Source organism: Belonocnema kinseyi, chromosome 10 (genome assembly GCF_010883055.1).
Source record: "Belonocnema kinseyi isolate 2016_QV_RU_SX_M_011 chromosome 10, B_treatae_v1, whole genome shotgun sequence".
NCBI lineage: Eukaryota > Metazoa > Arthropoda > Insecta > Hymenoptera > Cynipidae > Belonocnema > Belonocnema kinseyi.
Window position 1 is genome coordinate 37,889,376 of NC_046666.1, and position 23,026 is coordinate 37,912,401.

The window sequence follows — 23,026 nt, forward strand, 5'->3', positions numbered from 1 at the left end:
AAACCTACCCATACCCACTATAGAAAAAACGTTACGTAGAGAAGGGTGTGTTGAAAAATTTCAAGAAAAATTGTTACGTATTTTTTGAATGGCCCCTAATCAATTTAGCAGTCCATGTTGGTTACTTTATCCCCCATGCCTTAATTTTATGATTAACAGATTTTTCTCCAAACGTTTTGGGAAATGAAAAAGTAGCACTGCCGGAACCTATTAATTATGTACTTAATAATAAGTGGGCTTCACTTTGCCACAAATACCAAAAAGCCGGTAAGGAGAGGAATAAAGCAATTAAAGCGTATGCTGATAAAATTAAAGACTTAAAAAAGAAAAATGAGGCTCATAAATTACCCAATAATTTCTTACACCCAATGTGTAACCAAGATCCTGAAATTCTAGACAAAACGTCAAATTTGGTCAAAAAAGCCTGCAAAGTGGATATATTCCAAGGATTAGAAATTGTAGAAGATGTTGTCGAAATCATTTGTAGGTCGGTTCTGACATGGTAGGTTTCCTAATAATCCCATATTAATTTCTGATATAAACACATTTGATATTTTATTATTAAAGTTTAAAATTTATTTCTATTTATGAATTTAAAAAATAAATTTTATTTTGTTTAGTGTTAAAGGTCGCCCGGGCTATGACTACAGCATTGATGGACCAAATTGAGGAATAAACTTCAGATGGCGAGTTCAAAAAGGATATTGCTTATAAGTTTACTGATGTGCTCTTTTATGTATTAATCAGCCTTAAGTTAAAAAAAAATAAGTGGGTAGGTTCTAAGTTTAATTATTGGTGTAGAGAAAAAAATATTTTCAAATACAGCGTTTTGTTCTAAAAAAAGGGGCTATTTGTTCGACAAAACCTTAACCTTCAACAACGATATTTTTGATAATATTAATAGAATTTCTATCTATCAAATTATTTAAAAAACATAAATTTTTTTTTAATAAAATTTTATTTGCCTAGACTCCCGTCAAAGTAAAAAGATACACAAACGACATTGTCGTAATACAAGAGAATAAACTTAAGCCGCAAAATTTTTTTTACCTTGGCAGTGTATATTTTATCTTCTATGGAGTCGATGAATTTTGAAAACGTAAAAAATTTACGAGCTTTAGCTAATATTTATACATCCTTGAACTTGATAATTAAATCCTGGAATAAAAAATATATTTTTGTTTTGAAATTGTACCGAGTATTCGTTGCAAAGAGACGTACAGCTTAGAACTTTCATTATACATAAACCCGTGCAGAAATTACTTGATTTCAAACTTAATACCGATCTGGCCCCGATCGGATTTCCCAATCTGGCCCTGATCGGTAGAACTCTGTGGCCCATACCAGGACGTGTTCGGAGGCACCAAACACGAGCTAGTATACCTCGAAACCTGCGCGAGAAAGATGAGAGTAAGTAATTACACTCTGTGGGCTCATTGAAACCTAACCTCAAATACATGAATAATCAATTGAATTGTTTCGGGTAAAATTAGTATATTTACCATTAGATGAGTCCAATATTATTATATGATGAAATCGATCAAGTTCTTTTGTTTAAATTATTATTTAAGTATTCAAGATTTTTCGATTTAATGTAGAGTTAGAATTATCAAATCTATTGACAAGAAATGGATTGCAGTATGCACAAAATTGTAATGTTTTTAGATTATGAGAGTAAAATATGTGATGCAATTGATTCTGTTATTGAAACTTCGATTCTGTATTAATAATAAATTCATTATAGACATACATAAAGGACAAATTTTCTTAACATGAATTTCAGAATCAAGTAGTAACATCAAAATGCAAAATGCCAATTGTGTAAGGATTCCAACAAGAGCTAGTTACTTAACTGCACATGCGTCGCATTCGGCATCTAATTGGTTTCGCGCGAAGTTTAAAATGCTAAACAAAGTTATTTTTCTTTTTTTGTCATAAACAATGACATTTCAACTTATAAAAATGTCCAATAGGTCGAAATTAATAAATAATAATCAAAATTAATTAAATGCATATTCTGTAAATAATATTTAAAATAACCAGAAATATTTATTTCAAAACTTCATTTTTGTTTAAAAGTTGTGTGGTCTATACTGCTTCTGAACAGACTTGAAAAAATAAAACGATATAATAAATTATAGCTCCATTTTTCGGCGAAAATATTATCTACAAACACTTTCTCGAATTTCTCAAAAAGTAATGCAATTGACAGATAATTGAACTCCTTTGCCCGCTAATTTTTTAGAAGCATTCGAAAATGTCAAGTTGTAGGGCACCTTGTTGCGGAAAAACTTTTTGTAATTTATTAAGAAGTTTTATAGACATAATTTTTTTTCAAGAAATTAAAATTTTTAATTAAAATATTCCTGGTTATCATCCATTTTTTTCATAAAAAAATTAACCTTTTCTTCGAAACTGATACCGTCTACAATAATCTTACGTTTCTCAAAAGTATAATTAAATTTTGTATTCTGAAACCTTTTATTTTCGTGCCTGTCGTACTTTAATTTTAAACTAAAATAACTTAATTGGAAATTCAAAATAATGAGGTGGCCTTCGAAAGGAGAGGACCATTTGATAGTTTTAGATTTACTTATATTAAATCTCAATTCGTCAAATTCACGAATGAATTATAATGAGACTGATCATGTACTGATCGGGCACCGATGGGGCACCAATCGGGTTTCCCGATCGGGTGTCCCGACTTGGCCCCGGCCAAGGCGTGTATTTCATCCGCGATCTGGCCCCGACCGGGATCCGATCTGGACTGGTTTGGCCCCGATCGGGGCCAGATCGAAATTTCTGCACGGGAACGTGCAATATATTTTAAATTCATTTAAAAAATAACATGATAATCCGGAAAATATAAAACAAACATAAAATAAAAATGAAGGCTACTTGATAATTTAAAAACAGCTCTTTTCTAAAATTGTAATTAAAATGTTTATAAACAGGACAAAACCTTAGCTTTCGACAATTATACTTTAGATAGGATCGATAGATGATTCTGTATTTTAAATTACATTAATAGTAGCCTTGTAAAAACGCTGTTTTTCTTTGCTGGATTTTATGAATACGTTGAGCATAAACTTGAGTTCACCATGCCCAAAAATAACTTCTTAAAAAAAAGTTGAATTGAAGCAAAGGAACAACACAAACTAATTATCATCATCTCCAGCAAAAATTTAAATACAAACGATTGTCCACGGGGTTTAAAAGTCAATTATTTTGTCGAAAATTTTACAATTTATTCAAAATTCACACTTTTTGTTTGAAAATTCGACTGTTTTGATGGAAATTCGTCTTTTTGTATTGAGAATTGAACAATCTAATTACATTTTTTTTCTTCTTAGCATCAAAAATGTATTGCGGTTAAAAATTAAACTATGTTGCTGAACATTCAACTTTTTGGGTTTGAAAATTCATCTCTTTCTGTAAAAATTTCACCTTTTTTGTTTGGAAATTCATCTCTTTCTCTAAAAACGGCACCTTTTTTTATTTGAAACTCATCTCATTCTGTAAAAATTTCACCTTTTTTGGTTTGCAATATCATCTCTTTCTGTAAAAATTGCATCTTTTTCGTTTCAAAAATTCATCTCTTTCTCTAAAAATTTCACCTTTTTGGGGTTAAAAATTCAACTGTCTGGTCAACAATGAATCTGTTTCGCTTTAAAATTAACTTTTCTGTTAAAAATTCAATTGTTCCTTCAAAAAATTCAACAATGGAGTATTATGTTGAAAGTTTAACTTTTTGTAGAATATTCGCCATTTTATCTTGAAACTTCAATAATTTGGTACAAAGTTCGTCTTCTTGTCTTGAAAATTCAACAATTTAATGGAAAATTTGTATTCCCTGTATTAAAAATTGGTTCTGGTTGAAAATTCAACTATGTACCTCAACAATCATCTTGTGGGTTTAAAAATTCATCTCTCTCTGTACAAATTTAATCTTTTTAGGTTAAAAATGCACATGGTTAACAATTGATCTGCTTCGCTTGAAAATTAACTCTTTTTTTTTAAATTCAATTTATTTGTAGAAAATTTGTATTTTTGGCCTAAAAATCATTCAATTCAGTTGAAAATTTAACGATTTGGTTACAAATTGATACATTTTGCTAAGAATTTATCTTTTTTTTTTAATAGAAAATCAAATTTTTCGTTTGAAGATTTTTTTAACTGAAAATTTAACAATTTAATTGCAATTTTTTTCACTGATTTAATTTTTTTCACTTTCACCTTTTTTGGTTTAAAAATTCATCTTTTTCTGCAAAAATTGCACCCTTTTAGGTTTGAAAATTCATCACTTTCTGTAAAAATTTAAACTTTTTTTGGGTTAAAAATTCAGCTGTCTGGTTAACAATGAATCTGTTTCGGTTGAAAATTAACTTTTCTGTTAAAAATTCAATTATTCCTTAAAAAAATGCTTATTTTTGGTTTAAAAATTCAATTGATTATATGTATAAAAAAGAATTTTCATAAAAATACATGAATTTTGGTGAAAATTCTTTTTTATAGACATAATCAATTTTTTGGGTTAAATAATAACCTTTTTAAACTGAAAATTACATTACTTTGGTGTAAACTCAACTCAATGTTTGATAATTAACTTTTAGGTTGAAAGTTTAAATTTTGTGTAGAATATGCGCCATTTGGGCTTGGAAATTCAATAATTTGGTACCAAATTCGTCTTCTTGTCTTGAAAATTAAACAATTTAATGACAATTTTTTCTTTCCTGACTTACAAATTTATTTTGGTCGAAAATTTAAATATGTTGTTGAAAATTCATTTCTTTGGTTTAAAAATTCATCTCTTTCTGCAAAAATTTCATCTTTTCTGATTAAAAATGCAGCTGCCTGGTTAACAATTAATTTATTTCGTTTGAAAATTCACTTTCTTAATAAAAATTCAATTCTTTTCTAGCAAATTCGTATATTTGGCCGAAAAATTCAGTAATGCAGTCGCAAAAATAGTTGGTTAAAAATTCATGTATTTTGCAGAAAATTGGTCAAATTGATTCAGAATTATCTTTTTTGTTGAAAATTAAATCGTTTTGTAGAAAATTCGCCATTTGGATTGAAAAATCCGCAATGGTTTGGTTTTTGGTTTATTTTTAATTTAAACTGTTTGTCTAAAATATCGACTAATACATGTTTCATCGAAAATAAATCCTTTCAGGCTAAAAATTAGAACCCTTGGTTGAAAGTTGAACTGCTTTCTTCAAAGTTCATTTCTTGTTGAAGATTCATAATTTTAGTTGAAAATTTGTATTTTTTGATCAAAAAGCCCTTTTTGAAACTGAAGATTCAACTGTTTTGCAGAGAATTCGTTTTTTTTTGTTGAAAAATAATTCTCATAAAAATAAATTAACTAATAAAATTTGGGTTAAAATTGATCTTTTTAGTAAAATTCAATTATTTAATTAAAAATTTATAAACGAAACAAATATAAACTGAAAATTGTTCAAATAAAATGTGGACTAACATTACACCCATTGTTCAAACTATTCAGTTGAATATGTATTGATTTTTTTTAATTCGTCTCTTCAGGTAGAAAATCAATCTTTTTATTTGAAAATTCAACTATTCAGTTGAAAATTTAACTAAAATTGAGAACCATTGTAATTAGTTCCCTTTATCTTGTAATTGCAGAAGAGCGAAATAAACTTCTGTGAAATTGAAATCACCAGAAGATGAAACAAAGTGTACTCCCGAGCTGAAGTATTTCTGAATTGAGGTCAAAAAAGTTTGATTGAAAAAAATTATTCAGTTCTGAGAAATATAACGGGGAAGTTTATAATTTTAAAGATAAAGGAACCTAAAATTGGAACAGGCTTGGTTGCGGATTACTGTAAAAAGTGCAATTTTTCATTGAAAAAAAACTTAGTCCAGATTTATTGAGTTGTTAAATTCCGTTTTTTCACTTAATTGCAAACTGACTTGACAGACTTTATTAGCAAATCCATCTAATTTTAGTTGAAATTTAAAACCCTTTTGAAGAAAAGTTTATTATTAAATTTTTGGTCGACAATTCACTTTCTTTGTTTCAAAATGCTACTGTTTTCTTTAAATTCGTCATTTTTGTTTAAAAATGCATCCCTTCTGGTAAAAACTTCATCAATCTTTTTGTTAAAAATGCAGCGATCTGGTTAAAGATTAATTTGTTTTGGTTAAAAATGAACTTTTTGTTAAAAATGCATTTTTTTGGGTTGAGAATTCAACTATTTTGTAAAAAATTTTATTTTTGGCTGACAAATTTCACGATTTGGTAAAAAGTTTAACTATTGGTTCAAAAGTTGAACTAATATGTTGAAAATTAATTTTCTATTTCAAGATTCATCATTTTGTTTAGAAAAATGTAAACTTGCTTTTTTCATTAGTTAAAAATTAATTATTCAACTGAAAATTTAGCTTTTCCATTTTAGATTGAAATTTTTTTTAGTTGCTACTTTAACTATATAAATCAAAATTCATGTATTTTGTTCAAAATTTGTCTTTTTTGGTTAAAGATTGAACCATTTGTTTAGAAAAATACAGCTTTTTAGTTAAAATTCATTTTTTTTTGTAAATTTGTCTTTTTTAGTATTAAATTAATTTTCTTGTTGAAGATTTATAATTTTTGTAGAAATTTAGTCTCTTTGGTTGAAGATTAAATTACTTTGTTTCTGTTATAAATAAAATTTGATATTTTTAAATTTAAAAATTCAACTATTTGGTTGGTAATTTGTTAAAAATTCGTAGTTTTTTATAGACAATTAAGTTAAGCTGTTTGTTAAAAAGTTGAATTACTTTGTTAAAAATGATTCTTTTGAGTTCAAAATTCATCATTTTAGTTAAAAAATGTAAATTCACATTTTTTCAGTTGAAACTTCATTTTTTTACTGACAATTTAACTATTCCATTTGTGATTGAAAATATATTTTCATTAGTTGAAAATTTCATCGTTTAGTTAAAAATGAATGTAATCTAGCAAAATTACTCCTTTCTGATTAAAAATTCAACTTTTTGTTTTAAAAAAATCAACTTTTTAGTTAAAATAGATGTATTTTGTTGAAAATTCGTCTTTTTTAGAAAAAAATTAATTTTTTGGTTGAAGATTTATAATTTTAGTTGAAAATTCATCTCTTTCGTTTAAAAATAAACTCCTTTTTTGATTGTTCGTTTTTTGGTTAGAACTTATTTTTTTTGATAAAAAATGAACCATTGAGTCGAAAGTTAACTCTTTTCTTGAAAACTCGTATGTTCGGGTTTAGAATTCAATAGTTCGGTAGAAAATACATTTTTTAAATTAAAAATAATTTTATTGAATGCAAATATAACTATTTCTGTTTTAATTAAAATTGGATCTTTTTAGTTTAATAAATCGTGTGAAAGATTGGTAATTTAACATAAAATTAAAAATGACGGCCGTCTGCATTTTTGAAAAGTTGACTTTTTTTATATTTTTGAAAAGTTAACTTTTTCTATATTTTCCTGAATGATTTTTTTGACATGAATCCTTCATGATTAGTTGCAATAATTAATCTTTGTATCGGATTTTGCCAAATGTTCAGTATCTCATTATATATTGTAGGAATAAAATAATTTTAAATCACTTTAAAGGACAACCATATACTATTCATCTATCATCATTTACACAAGAGATTCCATAAAACATAAGTTTCAGGGGTTGTCTCGCACTGGACTTGCATGTAAATCGGTACTCTTGAAAGATAAGCCGTTTCGAATCTGTATGCGTAATGTTGCGCAATATGGTCGACTGAGTACTCGCGCACTGCGCCCCTTTCGAGGTAACAGTCGCAACCGATCTCGCCCTGTTCCCTGAGAAACTGCGTGGGCCAGCAGTTCATAGAATTGGTAAATCGGATCCGCTTCTATGAGAGCTCTTGTGTATCAAACATTCTCATCTGATTTTCCTAACACTCTTCGAACATAAGACACTTTACAACGGCAATATTAATATGAGATCATACTTTTGTATTGGATATAATCTTTACAAAAATTATTTAAAGGTTAATTAAAATTTTTTGCTAGTAAACAATTAGATATCATCAGCTGATTTTTTAAACAATGGGAAAATGTTTCACTCTTCCGGAAAACAAAATTAAACGCTAAGTCTGCCATAAATTATATGAAGCTGCTTGATCGCCAAACCATAACTCATATTCTTAGAGGATGATTGATAATCAGTCTGATCCTTCATTAGTATCATTATTATGATCTTTTGATCCTCAAATTATTTCTTAGTTTTATTAAAGTCACAAAAAAAAAATTTTTGTCAACAAATTGAACCAAAAATTGATCCATTATTAAATAACCCCGGATTTTGTTTAAAACTTGTATGTTTTTTAAACTATGCCAGGGACTCGATTCCCATCAGACACCAAATCTATCTGATACTAAATTATCGATTAATACTTAGATGTTACTTCTGAATGGTTAGTCTGATTCACCATATTTAAGATCATAATCATCGTAATTTAACCTCCTTAGAATTTTTCCTCACTTCTAACTTATTGTTTACAACAATTGAAAAAATCGAACAGATTATGTTGTTTAAAGTGTATTCTGTTTCAACATTATCAACATCATCATCCTTATCTAACGTCCTCGAAATTATAAAATTTTAAAAATAAGAAATTTTAAAAATAAGAAAAAATATAAATGATATTCCAATTCAGTAAGATGATGTTTAGAATTAACTATTTTTGGAACTAAGATTTTTCAGTTCTTTTCGTTTCTGAATGTGAAATGTTTACGTTTGGCCGTTTACATGATCGGGACGTCTCTGTCTAATCATAGCATCCAATGTAAACTGAATTGAAAAATAATGTTAACCAGTAATCCAGTTACAATTTCAACAATAAGAATATCCTCACCACTACTGATTTATAAAAAAATCTTGTTCACTTTTATCAAATTGTTAATATCAAATAAACTATCGATCATTTATTTTTCTAAAATTGTTAATCTATTGCTAATTTAACATATTTAGTTGCCCATGTGATAAAAACATATTTATCATAAAACCAGTAGATGATGTCTAATTATTAATATGATTCACCTTTATCAACATCTCAACACCATCATTATCTTCGCCATTAGCATCATCATTATCATCTCCATCCTCGTCATCATTGTCAATTATTAATCACCAAACAAAAACCATCCTAATATGACTTTTCGAAAACTATCCCCAAATATAAATCTATTCCGGAAGACATAATAATTAACCAAAGATGTTTTAACTAGTCTAATACCCTATCCACTTGATGCCAATCTATCAATCATCATCCTTAGAGATGATGATCCTTAACTATTAGTATAATTCTGTCAATATCATCATCTTTCACAAAAGCTGCATCAACTTCAACTAAATCTGAACAAGAATCCAAACACCGAATTCATTCACTATCAAGTATCCACTCACCCAGCATGATGTTTAGTATAGGGACTTGGCGTGGTCGTCACTCGAACAAAAACCGGCGGACTTGTTTCTCTCTGAGGATAATTATTATGGAATCCAGAAAAGCCTAAAGTCTGAATTCCACTATAATCATTAACCGAAACTGCACTGAGTTTATCCGTTCTGATTGGTCGTTGATCAACCCCATCAAAAAGCCGATGCCCCACGTGATGACGAGTATTCTGTTCGAGACGTTCCGTGTCCTTGAAGTCCCTTCCGATGACCTCTTGACTCATAGGATTTCTTGTCTCCTGGAAACTCTCGCGATTCGCTGCCTCGTGAAGTCGACCCCATTGACCTTCATGATTATGTCGACTGTGGGACTGAACACCATGCCTAATTGGCCATCCATTCCTATGATGAAGACTTCCATGGTGTTCGTGATTTTCAGTCACAATTTCCAAAATCAGAGAAAAAATAACTACTGTCTTCCAAAAAATTGGCTGGATCATCTCCAGTTTTTTGGGAAGTCTCCTATTCCACTGGAGCAAGATATCTTTGGTTGAAAACACTATCACATGATTACATTTGATTTTTTTTCTAAAATCACTTGTGACCTACTTTTATAATTTTTTGGCGAACTTTTGTGGATTTTTCGGGGGGGGGGGGGGGGGGGGGGGGGGGGGGGGAATTTGGAGAAAGTATTGAAATCACGTCACAAGGTGTTTCCGGTGCAAAATTGTACGAAGGCAGTGAATGCACTACTGAACGAGACTCAGAGTGTCGGCAGGCTCCACGTGCTTCAGTTGTTCGTTTACCCCACTCTCATCTCTCTCCTGACTCTCTATCTCAATTTTTCTCCCTCTTGTTCTCTCTCTTTTTTTATCTTCTCAGTCTTATCCTTATTCTTGTTCCTTTCTGTGTGTTCTTCCTTTTCTATTTCTGCATTCTGGTTACTCTATTGCATTTGTTTCTCTTTGTAGTCTTTGTGTTTCCACTGCGAATTCAAGTCTTTCCCTCTAGGCTACTACTCTAGGCTACCTACTCTATTGCTTTGCAGTTTCAAATTACTTTGAACTTTTCTAGTTTGTGGGATTCAGGCTCCAGATTTATTCGCATCTCCAATATCATCTCCTTCATAGTAGAATGTTGAAAATCAATATTTAAAAACAATTTTAGAAATTTTTTGCTCAAATTTGTTTAATAGTCTATGTGTATAGTGTTTATTACTCCTCGGCAGAGAAAAAATCTATGACGAATATTTATTTTAATAACAATAACCTTCTTTTCCCCCCTTTTTTTTGCAAAAAAGGTCATTGCTTGAAGATTACCACGGCATACAGTTGGGCTATAAAGAACGTCCCTGGATAAATTTATTTTCAGAAGACAATTGTTATCTAGGGATGCATGCAAGACAATTTCGAAAAAATCGAGAATTTCTCTAAACTTGTTCAAGTGAACTGAAATCTTCATAGAGATCAAAAATCTTAAAAAAATGTCAGGATGTCGATTCGAGAATCTTGAAACTTTATGTTTGATGTATTCGAGATAATTTGGAGAAAATTGGAAACTTTTTGAAACATTTTAAGGGAACATCAAATTTTTTACGTAGCTCGAGAATATTTTTTTCTGTACATTATCAGACAGAAAAACTTGATCATCTAGATTTCCAGAGCAAACTTTTTCTTCGTTACTCCATGAAAAAACGTGATTTGGTTCCAATTGTTTTTGAGATGCTGTGTAGTTATGGAAAACAGATCTATATGATACATTCGGTCTGGGAAATTCCGATCCCGGAGTCTCGTCATCTGATGAATCATCTCCATCAGAGCCAGAGTAATCTGGATTTTTTTTTGCTGGGTGTACTCGAAAATTCCCAGGATGACAATGCGGTGAAGGTGTGGTTTGATGTCAGAGTGCAATAAAGGATACGGAGTCGTTGGAAATTTTTTATTGAAAAACTATGCGCTTTTCGGAAAATTTGTCAAGAATAAAAAGTTCTTGTAATCAGCCGAGGAATACGCCTGAATTTTTCCGGAGCGTTTTGAGCAAAATTTTGAATTTTGCAAAAATTGTTCATATGCAAAATCCAAAATTTTGCTCAAAACGCTTCGACAAAATTCAGACTTATTCCTTGGCTGATTACAAGAACTTTTTTTTCTTGATGATTTTTCCGAAAAGCGCATCGTTTATTGTTAAAAAAGTCATGAATGTTTTCACAAAAATTTTGCCATTAAGACGCCATTTTGAAAATACTAAAATGAAAAATCGATCGGGATAATTTGGAGAAAATTGGAAACTTTTTGAAACATTTTAAGGGAAAATCAAAACTTTACGTAGCTCGAGAATCTTAAAAAATGTTAGGATCTCGAGTCCAGAATCTCGAAACTTTTTATTTGATGAATTCGAGACGATTTCGAGAAAATTCGAGATTTTTTGAAACACGTTCAGGTGAACTGTAATCTTCATGGAGATCACGAATCTGAAGAAAATCAATATTTCGAGTCGAGAATCTTGAAACTTTTTATTTCATACAATCGAGATGATTTCGAGAAAATTCGAAAGTTTCTTGAAAAATGTTCCGGTAAACTCAAAACTTTACGGCACTCGAGAATCTTAAAAAAACTTTCGGGATCTTAAGTCGAGAATCTCGAAAAACTCTTTTAAGATTCTTGTTTTCTATAAAGTTTTGTGTTAACCTGAACATGTTTTAAGGAAATCTCGAATTTTCTCGAGATTATCTCGATTCCATCACTACTGTTATGCAATTTGAACGTTTCTTTTAAAAAGAAACCTTATAGAATTCCGCATCAAACTTTCATTGCAAATTAAAAAAAAAATAATAGGTTTTTTTATTCAATAACAAAAATTAAAGTTCATAAATATATTGGTAATTTTATAAACAATTGTTTATATCAGGTATTCATGATGGAATAAAAAATTCTTTTTACGGGTTCGATAATATATTACTTGGAAATAAAAGTGAAGTATTATATAACAATAAATATAATAATACTTAAAAAATCTGAATTAATAAATTCACTCTTTGGCTACTTTTGAACGTACAAACTTGATTCTTTCGAAGCAATCAACTTTAAATAAGTTGCTTTAAATTTTTTAATGACATTTTATAGTTTTTTAAGCAACCTTAATTATACAATACTTTATTTAACTATTTTTAAGAAAAAATACTTCTTCTTTAGCTGTTATTAAGAAATTTCAAAACTTTTTTTGGACACATCAAAAACGTTATAATATTGTTGTTCTTTTTAAGAATTTAAATAACATAAAAGAAAACAGCATTTGATATAGGATTTTAACACGTAATTCAAGTAATTTAGTTCTTAGCGAGGTTCTTAGTTAAAATTCATGTGTTTTGTTGAAATTTCGTTTTTTTTTGTCGAAAATTGAAGCACTTGCTTAAAAGTTCATCTTTCTGGCTGAAAAATGAACTATTTTGTTAAAAAACTAACTATTTGGTTGAAAATTCATATATTTTGTTAAAAATTAACCTTTTTATAGAAATTAGTTTTTTTTAAATTCATATATTTTTGATTGATAATTGAACTGTTTTGGCGAAAAATTTAACTATTTGGTTGAAATTCGGTCTTTGGCTAAAGAATAATTTTTTGAACCGAAAATTTAATTATTTCATTTTTGGTAAAAAATTTGTCTTCCTTAGTTGAAAATTTATGTATTTTGTTGAAATCTCGTATTTAGTTCGAAAATTAAGATTTTTGTTTCAGAATTTATCTTTTTTTTTAATTCATCTTTTTGGCTGAAAATTGAACTATTTTTTTGTAAATGGATGTAATTTGGCAGAGATTCGCCTTTTTGGTAAAAAATTAATCTTCTTAGTTGAAAGTTTAACTATACTTAGTTGAAGTACTTTGTAAAAAATTCATTTTTTTATATTGGTGCATCATTTCAGTTGGTAGTTAAACTCTTGTTGAAAATTGAAATATTTTGTTGAAATTTTCTTTCTTATGTTAAAAATTAATTTGTTTAATTGAAAATGTATTGAAAGGTATATAATTTTTTGCAAAGAATCTTTTTTGGTAGAAAAATCATTTTAGTTGAAAATTCATCTCTTTGAGTGAAAATTTATTTATTTCATTAAAAAATCGTTGTGGTTTTGTTGAAAACTTATTTTTAACTGAAAAGTTAACTGTGACAGTTAAGTATTCATCATTTTAGTAAATAAATTTCTTTGATTAAAAATAATTTTTTTTTTAAATTAAGTTTCAACTGAAAATTTATCTATTCCATTTTTGTTGCAAGATTGACATTTTCCAGTTAAAAATTCAACTCGTCTTTTTGGGTAGAAATTTAATTTTTCTGTTTAAAATTCAACTATTTGGTTAAAAGTCCATATATTTAGTTCTAAATTTAAAAATTTTGTTAAAAAACGATATTTTATAGTTAAAAATTCATGTATTTTGATGAAAACTGGTACTGTTTTGTAGAAAATTAAACTTCTTCGTTTGAAAATTAAAATTTTCGGTTAGAAAATAAAATATTCCATTTTTGGTCTAAAGTTGATATTTTCAGTTAAAAATTCAACTGTATTGCTGAAAACTCATGTTCTTTTGTTGAAAATGGATCTTTTTGGGTGAAAAATTAATCAGTCTGAATTAAAAATTCAATTATTTGGTTGAAAGTACAGCTATTTTTATATGAAACAAATTTCTTTCGTTAAAAGTTTAACTGTGGAGTTAAAAATTAATTTAAAATTCAAATACTTGGTTTAAAGCTGAACTACTTCGTTAAAAATGGATTGTTCGACTATTTAGTTTCTATTTAATTTTAAATTATTGAAACTGAAACAATTTTGTTACAATCAGTGTCACTTTTGGTTGAAAATTCAACTATTTTATTGGAAATTTATTTAAGTTGTACATTGTTACACAATTTTGTTAAAAAAATATTTCTTACTGAGTCTTTTTTGGATAAATTTAACATTTTTTGGGTTTTAAATAAAAATCTTTTATTTCTAATGACAAGTATTACATTTTTCATTAATATTTCATCTCTTTCGATTAAAAAATAGATTTTAGTGGGAAAAATTCAACAATTTTGTTAAAAAGTTCTTTTTTTGTTTGAGATTTATAATTTTAATTGAAAATTCACCTCGTTGATTGAAAATTTAACATTTTGTTTGAATATCGGTTTTTTTGTCGATAAAAATTCAATTTTTCACCGAAAATTTAACTATTAAATTTTTGGTTGTAATTTAACTACATCGTTGAAAATGAATTTATTTGATTAAAAACTCGTTTTTTATGCAGAAAATTAATCGTTTTATTTGATAAGTCATTATTTAGTAACAATTTAATTTTTTTGTTGAAAGTTAATATATTTGGTTAAAAATTAAACAATTTTGTTACAAAATAATTTTTTTTCTTTTTCGATAATTTTTTTCAATTAAAATTTGATATATTTTCTTGAAAATTGAATAATCTTATTATAAATTAATCTATTTCGTTGAAATTTCTTTCAAGTCTAGCTCAGGCAGAGTAATCCAACAAAATTTGATATAATCCTAAGTAATCGTCTGCAATCCGGAGTAATTTAAGGTTATCCAGAGTAATTATTTAGAATGGAATTGGTCGTAACCAACTTTAATTAAATTATTATTTTTAAAATATCAAAATTCCTTCATTACACACTTCAGGAAAAATTAGCTAACTTTCCGGAAACATTTGAGTGAACAATTCTCTTAATTAAAAAAATTTTACTGCTGAAATACTGCCTCTTTCATTTTAGGTCGCATTTTTCCTCAGGAGACAGAACAATGTTCATTCCTTCCTTGAGCAATAACTGTCCCATATACCTCGAGTGATAAAGGTGTCACTATTAAACGGTTGTAAATCTTGCGAGTCAGACGACGACATGTCCAACACGATGTTGTTTACAATACACACTTTTCATGGATTACTATTATCCAAATAAAAAATTTAAGGATACAAGATACTAATGTCAAGATTAAGGAGCGAAAGTGCAACGGACTTCGATTTACGAGTTAAGTCGACGTAATGATGGATTACTATCAATAATAGAGTCAGTTCCCAACATTAAATATAGAACAATAAACAAAAAACTGTTCAACATTTTTAAAAGCGACTCCCACTTATACCCCCACATATTATATTTCCCTATTCTATGTGTACATTCAAGCTTAAAATGACTTGACCTTTAATTTGGTAGAAGAAATTTACAAAAAAAAGTCTAGGAAACGTTAATATACACCAAACTCTCGGTTTCAGTCCAGTGTAGGGAGTTTCCTGCAAATAATCTTAGCCACAAATCGAGGGGATTCAAACGTAAACATTTAGCACCATCCTAACTGGTTCCAAATGGAATGCATAATATTGCGCAATCTGCTCATGTGAGTACTCGCGTAATGGCCCTTTCTGCTCCTCTGCTGATGTGTTCCATGTACGAGTGGCAATCGTATTTCGCCCCGCGAGCTGATAAACTGCAGGGTCCAGCATTTATAGGAAGGCCGAGATGAAGGGACAGAAACCGAGATTTTGGTGTATTATGAGACGCTATTTTCAGTGATTTTTTACTAACTCCTACTTCTATTGGTAATTCGTGATATTCCGGAGAAACCTCCCTTAAAATAACGTTAGACACTGATGCTGACCCCCGTGTTATAAATTATTGGGGAACTATTCGGGGCCAGGATAGACCGTCCAGTCTGCAAATGTGGCGCAGTCAAAGCGGTCTGTTATAGCTCTGAGTAGAAGTGAAACGTTTTTTTTATGGTCAAACGAAAGTCTGGACAAGCTAATCTACCGCTGGTCGGTCGGCCTTATGAGAATCTATTTTCGATGGTTGACGTTAACAATTATTTCAAACTATGTAGATGATGAGAAAAACGACTTTTCTTTTCACGTTTATTTTTCATTTTTTTATATTCCTAAATAACCTGGATATTTTTCGAAACGTAGAAAAATATATGGATTGAACAATTTCAAAAATGTTGGTACCGATGGGCTAGCCAGAACCCGATCAGGGCCCGAAAAGACTGTCTAGATGATAAGAACATTTTTTTTAGAACTAAATTTTGTGGACAGATTATAATGAAAGGACATTATTATTTAAATATTATCTTAGATAGCAGATTAGGTTAACAGATTAGGGGCCGCTCTTTTCACCTTTCTTTAAAGAATTCTTATTTTTTCACTGTTTTCAATAAACTTCCCCTTTTTCTCTTTTTCGTGTAAATATGAATTGAATTAATAGAGCCCAATAAGAAAATCAAATTTGGTTGTTTTTGGTCGACAGTTAATTCTTGTTGTTGTTGATAAGTGTACTATTACAGTTCTATTTCGCGATTCATCTTGTTTGGTTAAAAAATTTACTCTTTGATTAAAAGTATAATTATTTTGTTAAAATGCAACTAATTTTTTTTTAAAAGTCATATTATTGGTCAAAAATTGAACTTACTAGAAAACTGAAGTACTAGGTTAAAAATTTAGTTTTTGTTGAAAGATTCATCTCTTTCGTAAAAAAATTTAACTCTTCTGTTAAAAATTCATTTCGTTTTTGGTTGAAAATGAATTTTTTAACTAAAAGTTTAACTATACCATTTTTGATGAAAATTATCTTCTTGGTTAAAAAGTCAACTTTTTCTACAAAATTTAACTCTGGTTGAGTGTTGAACTCTTTCTGAAATTTTTGTTATGTAATTCATTATTTTAGATGAAAATTTATATCTTTGGTTAAAATTTAAACTTTTTTGTTAAACTTTCTTCTTTTTTATTCAGAATTATTATTTTTCACTGAAAATGGAACTATCCCATTTTTTGTCGAAAATAGATCTTTTCTATTTGAAAATTCATATTTTTAACTGATAATTTGTCTTCTTTGGAAAAAAAAAACTAATTTCATTGGTTGAAAATGCATCCTTTTTGTTCAAAAATGCAACTGCTTAGTTGAAAATTAATCTGTTATATATGAGGATTCAATTATTTTGTTGTGAATTCGTCTTTTTTGATTCAATTCAATTGTTTTTCATTTGAAATTACTTTTATTCTAAGCAATGGAGAGATGTAAATCTAAAATTATATTGTTGTTAAAATATTTTGTAGAGTATTCCTTTTTTTGTTTAAAAAATGGACTTGATTTAAAATCAAATTACTCAATAAAAAATTACCCTGTTTTGGTTAAAGATCCATAATTTTTGTTGAGAATGCTACTAGTTTGTCGCAATTTAATTTTTTTGTTATTAAAAAAGTACATTTTCGGCATCAAAGATCAGCTGTTTTTCAAAAAATTGGTCTTTTAGGCTTGAAAATTCAAAAATTTGTTGGGAAATTAGACTGTTTAATTAAAAATAAACGTTTTCGGTGTGAATTCATATTTTTAATTAAAAACAAAGTTACTTTTGTAAAAATTCAACTGTTTCGTTAAAAACTATACTATTTATTAAAAAAAAGTAAACAGTACTGCTGCAAATTCGTTTTTTTTGTTATTAAAATTTAATTTTTTATCGTAAATTGTAGCTATTCCATTTTTCGTTAAAAAATTTTTCTTTATAAATCAGAAATTTGAATATTATCTAGAAAATTAATCTTTTTTTGGTTGAAAATTTATCGTCTATAGCTTAAAATTTAACCATGTGGTTAAAAATGTATCTATTTTAATTAAAAGTTCCAGTGCTTGGCTGAAATTCACGTATTTGTTGGTAATTAATTTTTTTCTGTATAAAATCAATTTTCTTGGAGAAAAAATGAACTTTTTCGTTGATAATTCATATCTTTATTTGAAATTTGAACTATTTTGCTAAATATTCATTTTTTTGTTTGGTTGCGATTTCATTTTATTCACTAAAAATGCATTTATTTCGTTTTTGTTCGAAAATTGATCTTTTCTGGTTGAAAATTCACTTCTTTTGTTGAAAATTTTTATTTTTTATAGGCAATTAATCTTCTTAATTGAAAATTCATTCTTTTTTAATACTGCTTGTTGAAAGTTAATCTGTTCTAGTTAAAGAGTCAACTATTTTGTTCAAAATTCGTCTTCTTGAATGAAATCAACAATTTTGGATTCTAAATAAAAATACTGTCGTTGAAGTATTAACTACATTTTGGTGGAAAATTAAAATATTTATATAAAATGAACTTTTTATGGAAAATTAATATTTATAATCAAAAACTCGTTTTGTTTTGGTAAAAAAAAATATTTAAAAATGCATTTATTAAATTTTTGGTTGTGATATTTTCTTATTTATAACCTGAAAATGCAAGTATTAGGTAGAGAATTCACCTGTTTTGTAGAAAATTAATTTTCTTTCTAGGCAATTCATTATTTTGGTTGCCGGTTTATTTGGTTGAAAATTCGTTTTTTAAACTGGAAATATAAAGATTCCATTTTGATTAAAAATTCACCTTTCTTCATTGAAAATAGGGTATGTTCGCGCTTTTGATCGAAAATCGCTTATTTTAAACAAAAATTATTAGACTTCAAAAATAAAATTTACAATTTTGAACAACTTTATTTTGTATTATGATGACTGTTGATGATTGACCATGCAACAAAATATATATTAATCGCTGAAATGAGTTTATAAATATGTAAATGAATCCTAATTGAGAATCGTTCAATAATTTTGCATTTCAAATGCCAGCCATCACGATTGGCGTTTCTAAAATATTAATATTATCGCGTGACTGAACCGTAGTTTCCACTTTCCATCAAACAGCATTTACCTCTCTCGTGGGTGGTGAAAAGTGAATAAAAAAAAAAATAAAAAAAATCGGAGAATGCATCAGAGTCAAAGTCCGTTAATTATCCGGTCTCAATCTCGTTGGAATGAGAGGCAGATAATCGCTTGTGCAACGTTCAAATGCCCTGCCAAATAACTAGCGAAGTGTGAAAAGACGATCCTCTTGGGATATGTTCGAAACTCCCGGAGAATGCACCCCGGAGATTATTCTGTCTCTGTCGAACTTTAGACAAAGATGGCATCACTCTCAGGGCTTATCCTCAAGAATGTTATTGATTCGTCTTCACATATCTTTCAAATTGATCTCAGAAATTCCTAATTTTAAATAACATCATCATAGTGGAAAAAGCTGAAAAATTAGTCAAATTAGATACTGCACGCGTACAAAAAAGGGCTTCGTAGCCTAATAAAATGTTAAAAGTCATTTAAGCTTCCCCTCCTATACTTCTCATCCCCTCCGCTTACTCTTCGTCAGCCCTTCTCTTACCCTTCTACCCCTCTTCTCTAACCTCTTCCTCTACTTCCTCCTATCCTTTCTACCCAAGGTTACACTCCTCTTCTCCTAATTCCCTTCCTCAGCCATCACTTCTCCATTCCTACTCACCCTCATTTCCTATCATTTTCCCTACCTCCATCCCGTATACTCACTTTACCTATTCGCCCTTCTTGCATTTCCCCTATGTCCCCACCCCTAATTTTTTAACAATTCTCCTAATTCCCCTCCCCTCGTTTTTCATTACTTCATTACTTTCCTTCCCCTCCTATCATCTCCTCTCATTGTCTGTTACTTCCCCTACTCTCCCTACTCTCATTTCCTCTCACTTCCCTAGATTTCCCTTACTTTCCTCTCTAAATTTCGTCTAAATGTACGCCTCTCCTGATTATCCCTTATTTCCCTCGACTTACCTCCTTTCACGTCACATACTCTTCCTCCCATCAATTTTCTTGCTTACCCTACCCTGATTTCCCCTCACGTTTCTTACCCCCCCCCCCCCCCCCCCCCCCCCCGTTGCCATAACTTCCTTACTTTTATTTACCTTCTCCCATTTCCCCTCACTCCCCCTACTTCCCCTGCTCTCATTTCCTCTCACTTCCCCCACTTTCCATTCCCTTAATTTCTTTTACTTTCCCACCACGAAGAAAAGTTCTACAGATTGACGCACAGTGGGGAAAAAATTACTTTTGGTTCAAAACAATGTTAAGCCCACAAATAATGACCGATTTGGACAAAAAAAAATTTTAAAAGGCTGGTAAGATTTCTAAGAGAGTTTTCGAGCCTGGTTTTTAAATTAGGCTTTCAATTTTGTTATAAATAAACAAAATATGACGAAAAAAAGGCCAATTTTTCTGATTGACCACCTAAGATCATTCATCGTCATTAGTTTAAGATGGTCCAATGTTATATAATTAAAAAATTTATTGTTATTAACAAGTTATTTGTTAAAATAATTTTTTCTACTATTTTCCATAATTTCACGCGATTTTAAGTTATGCTTCAAGAAATTTGAATAAAAAAAATATAACGTTGAAGAAATTTCTTCTTGAGATTATTATTGTTAATATTATCAACAAATTTATTTGAAAATTGAATTAATCAAGCATTTTTCAACAGAAAAAATGTTTTTTTTTCGATATTAGTTTTTTTAAATTAGAAACTGTAAGATAATTTTAGCGAAATTCGTAATTTGCTGATTAATTTTGTAATTTTTTCGAACAACATTAGTAGAAAAATGCATTATTTGGGCATTTGTCGGCAGAAATATTCGTTTTTTTCTCATGCCAGTCCTTTCAGTTCAGAACTACATGGAAACTTCAGCAACATTCGTAATGAAACACTAAATTTTATGATTTTTCGAAACGAATTTAATAAACAAATGCATTATTCAGGCATTTGTTTACAGAAAAATTAGTTTTTTATGTAAACTTTTTTAATTTGGAACTTCATGATAATTTCAGTAAAATTCATAATTGTCTTATCAATTTCATGATTTTCTTAAACAAATTTAATTTCAAAAATACATTATTGGGATATCTGTCGACGGAACACTTCTTTTTTTCGATGTTAGGCTTTTTAAATAGGATCTTTATAATAAATTCAGCAGAATTCATGATTAGTTGATAAATTGTATGACTTTTTAAAACAAATTTAATTAAAAAATATATTAATCAGGCAGTTTAATCCGGAATTTCATGATATGAACACATTCGATAAATATATGCATTATTTTGTAATTATGAATTAAATGACTGGCATCGAAAAGAATTTTTCGTTCACAGATGCCCCAAAAATGCATTTGTTTGTTAAACTACTTTTAAAAAATCATAAAACTGATTATCTAATTATAAATTTTTCTGAAATTGCCATGAAATTCCCATTGAAAAAGATGAACTTTTTTGCCGTAAAAAGCCCGAATAATGAATTTGTTTATTATATTTGTTCACAAAAATCATAAAAATTTTCATATCACTATAAATGTTGCTGAAATTGTCATGAAGTTCCTATATAAAAAGGCTGGCATTGAAATAAATAAATTTTTTTATTGAAAAATGCTTGAATAATGCATTTGTTAAAAAAAATCATAACATTAATCTTCAAATTATGAATTTTGCTAAAATGATCATAAAGTTCTTAATTAAAAAAATCAACATAGAAAAAAACGAATTTTTCGATCGAAAAATGTTTGATTAACGCATTTGTTTACTAAAAATAGTTTTAATATTAACAATAATAATCGCAAGAAGAAAGTTCCCTATGAAAGACTGCATTTTTCAAAAAGATATTTCAAAGTTTTGAAAATATTCGAAAATATTTTAAAACTTGAAAATATTACAGAAAATTTAAATCAAAATCTACATTTTTAAAAACTTCGGAAAAAAAGTTTTTAATAATTGAAAAACTTGAAAAAGATTCCAAAACATCTATATTGTTTTAGAAGTTTTAAAAAGAATAACAAATAATTTAAAAACTTGAAGATATTTATAAAAACGTTTAATAAAAATGTACATTTTTGAAGATTTTGAAGTCAAATTTTGAAGCTTTTTAATGACTCTGCAAGGTTTCAAAATAATAATAAAAATTGCTAAGATTCTTGGCATAATTTTAACTGATTTTTTATTTTGTAAAATTAAATTAAGAGCAAACCCAAAAAGGTTTAAAAAGACTTCAGAATATTTCCTTAAAAATCTAAAAAGAATGTAAACGATTCAAAAACAACATTTTTGGAAGAAAAAATTGAGGTTGGCTTCAATGATTGAGACTTTTAAAATCTGAAAAAATGAAAAAATACTTTAAATTTGGAAAATTAAAAAAATATGTAAATTTTAAAAATATTTTGCAGTACAATTTTGATGCTCTTTAGGAATTTGAAAGGCTGTAAAATAATAAAGAAATGTTCTTAAGATTTAAAAAAAAATCTACTGTTCTGTCTTTTGCAACAGAAATTGTAATAGAACACTTTAAAACATTTTAAAAAAATTCAAAAGATTTCAAGAAATTCCAAAACAGAACATGGAAGATTCTAATAAAATTCTTTGAATTTATTCTAATTTCAAGAAAATTTTAGAAAACATTTGAATAATTCTAAGAGATATTTACAAGGTTAAGAAGTTCTGAAATTATCAACAAATAATTTGAAATTGGAAAACATTTTAACAAATTTTGATATTAACTGTGATTCGTTATAGTGTTCGATGCTTTTTAGGAATTTCTAAAAGTGTCAAGAAAATAAAAACTTTTCCTAAGTTTCTTGGAGACATTTTTAATAACAAATATCAAAAAACTTCAAAAGATTGATAAAAATGTTAAAATAAATCTCGAAATTTGTAAGAGATTGTTTTTAATTTTAAGAGATCAAAAAATTTTTTAAATATTATAGTTCGGTCATATT

At 28.4% G+C, this 23,026-nt stretch overlaps 1 protein-coding gene across 1 annotated transcript in view; it reads right to left on the reverse strand.

The window, feature by feature from the left end:
- Positions 1–10,039, reverse strand: part of LOC117182189 — a 97,725-nt gene extending 87,686 nt beyond the window's left edge. The window contains exon 1 of the mRNA XM_033375250.1: positions 9,428–10,039. Coding sequence (XP_033231141.1) covers positions 9,428–9,915 — 488 coding nt within the window. The 5' untranslated portion in view covers positions 9,916–10,039. The remainder of the gene's footprint in view (positions 1–9,427) is intronic.
- Positions 10,040–23,026: the final 12,987 nt, after the last annotated feature.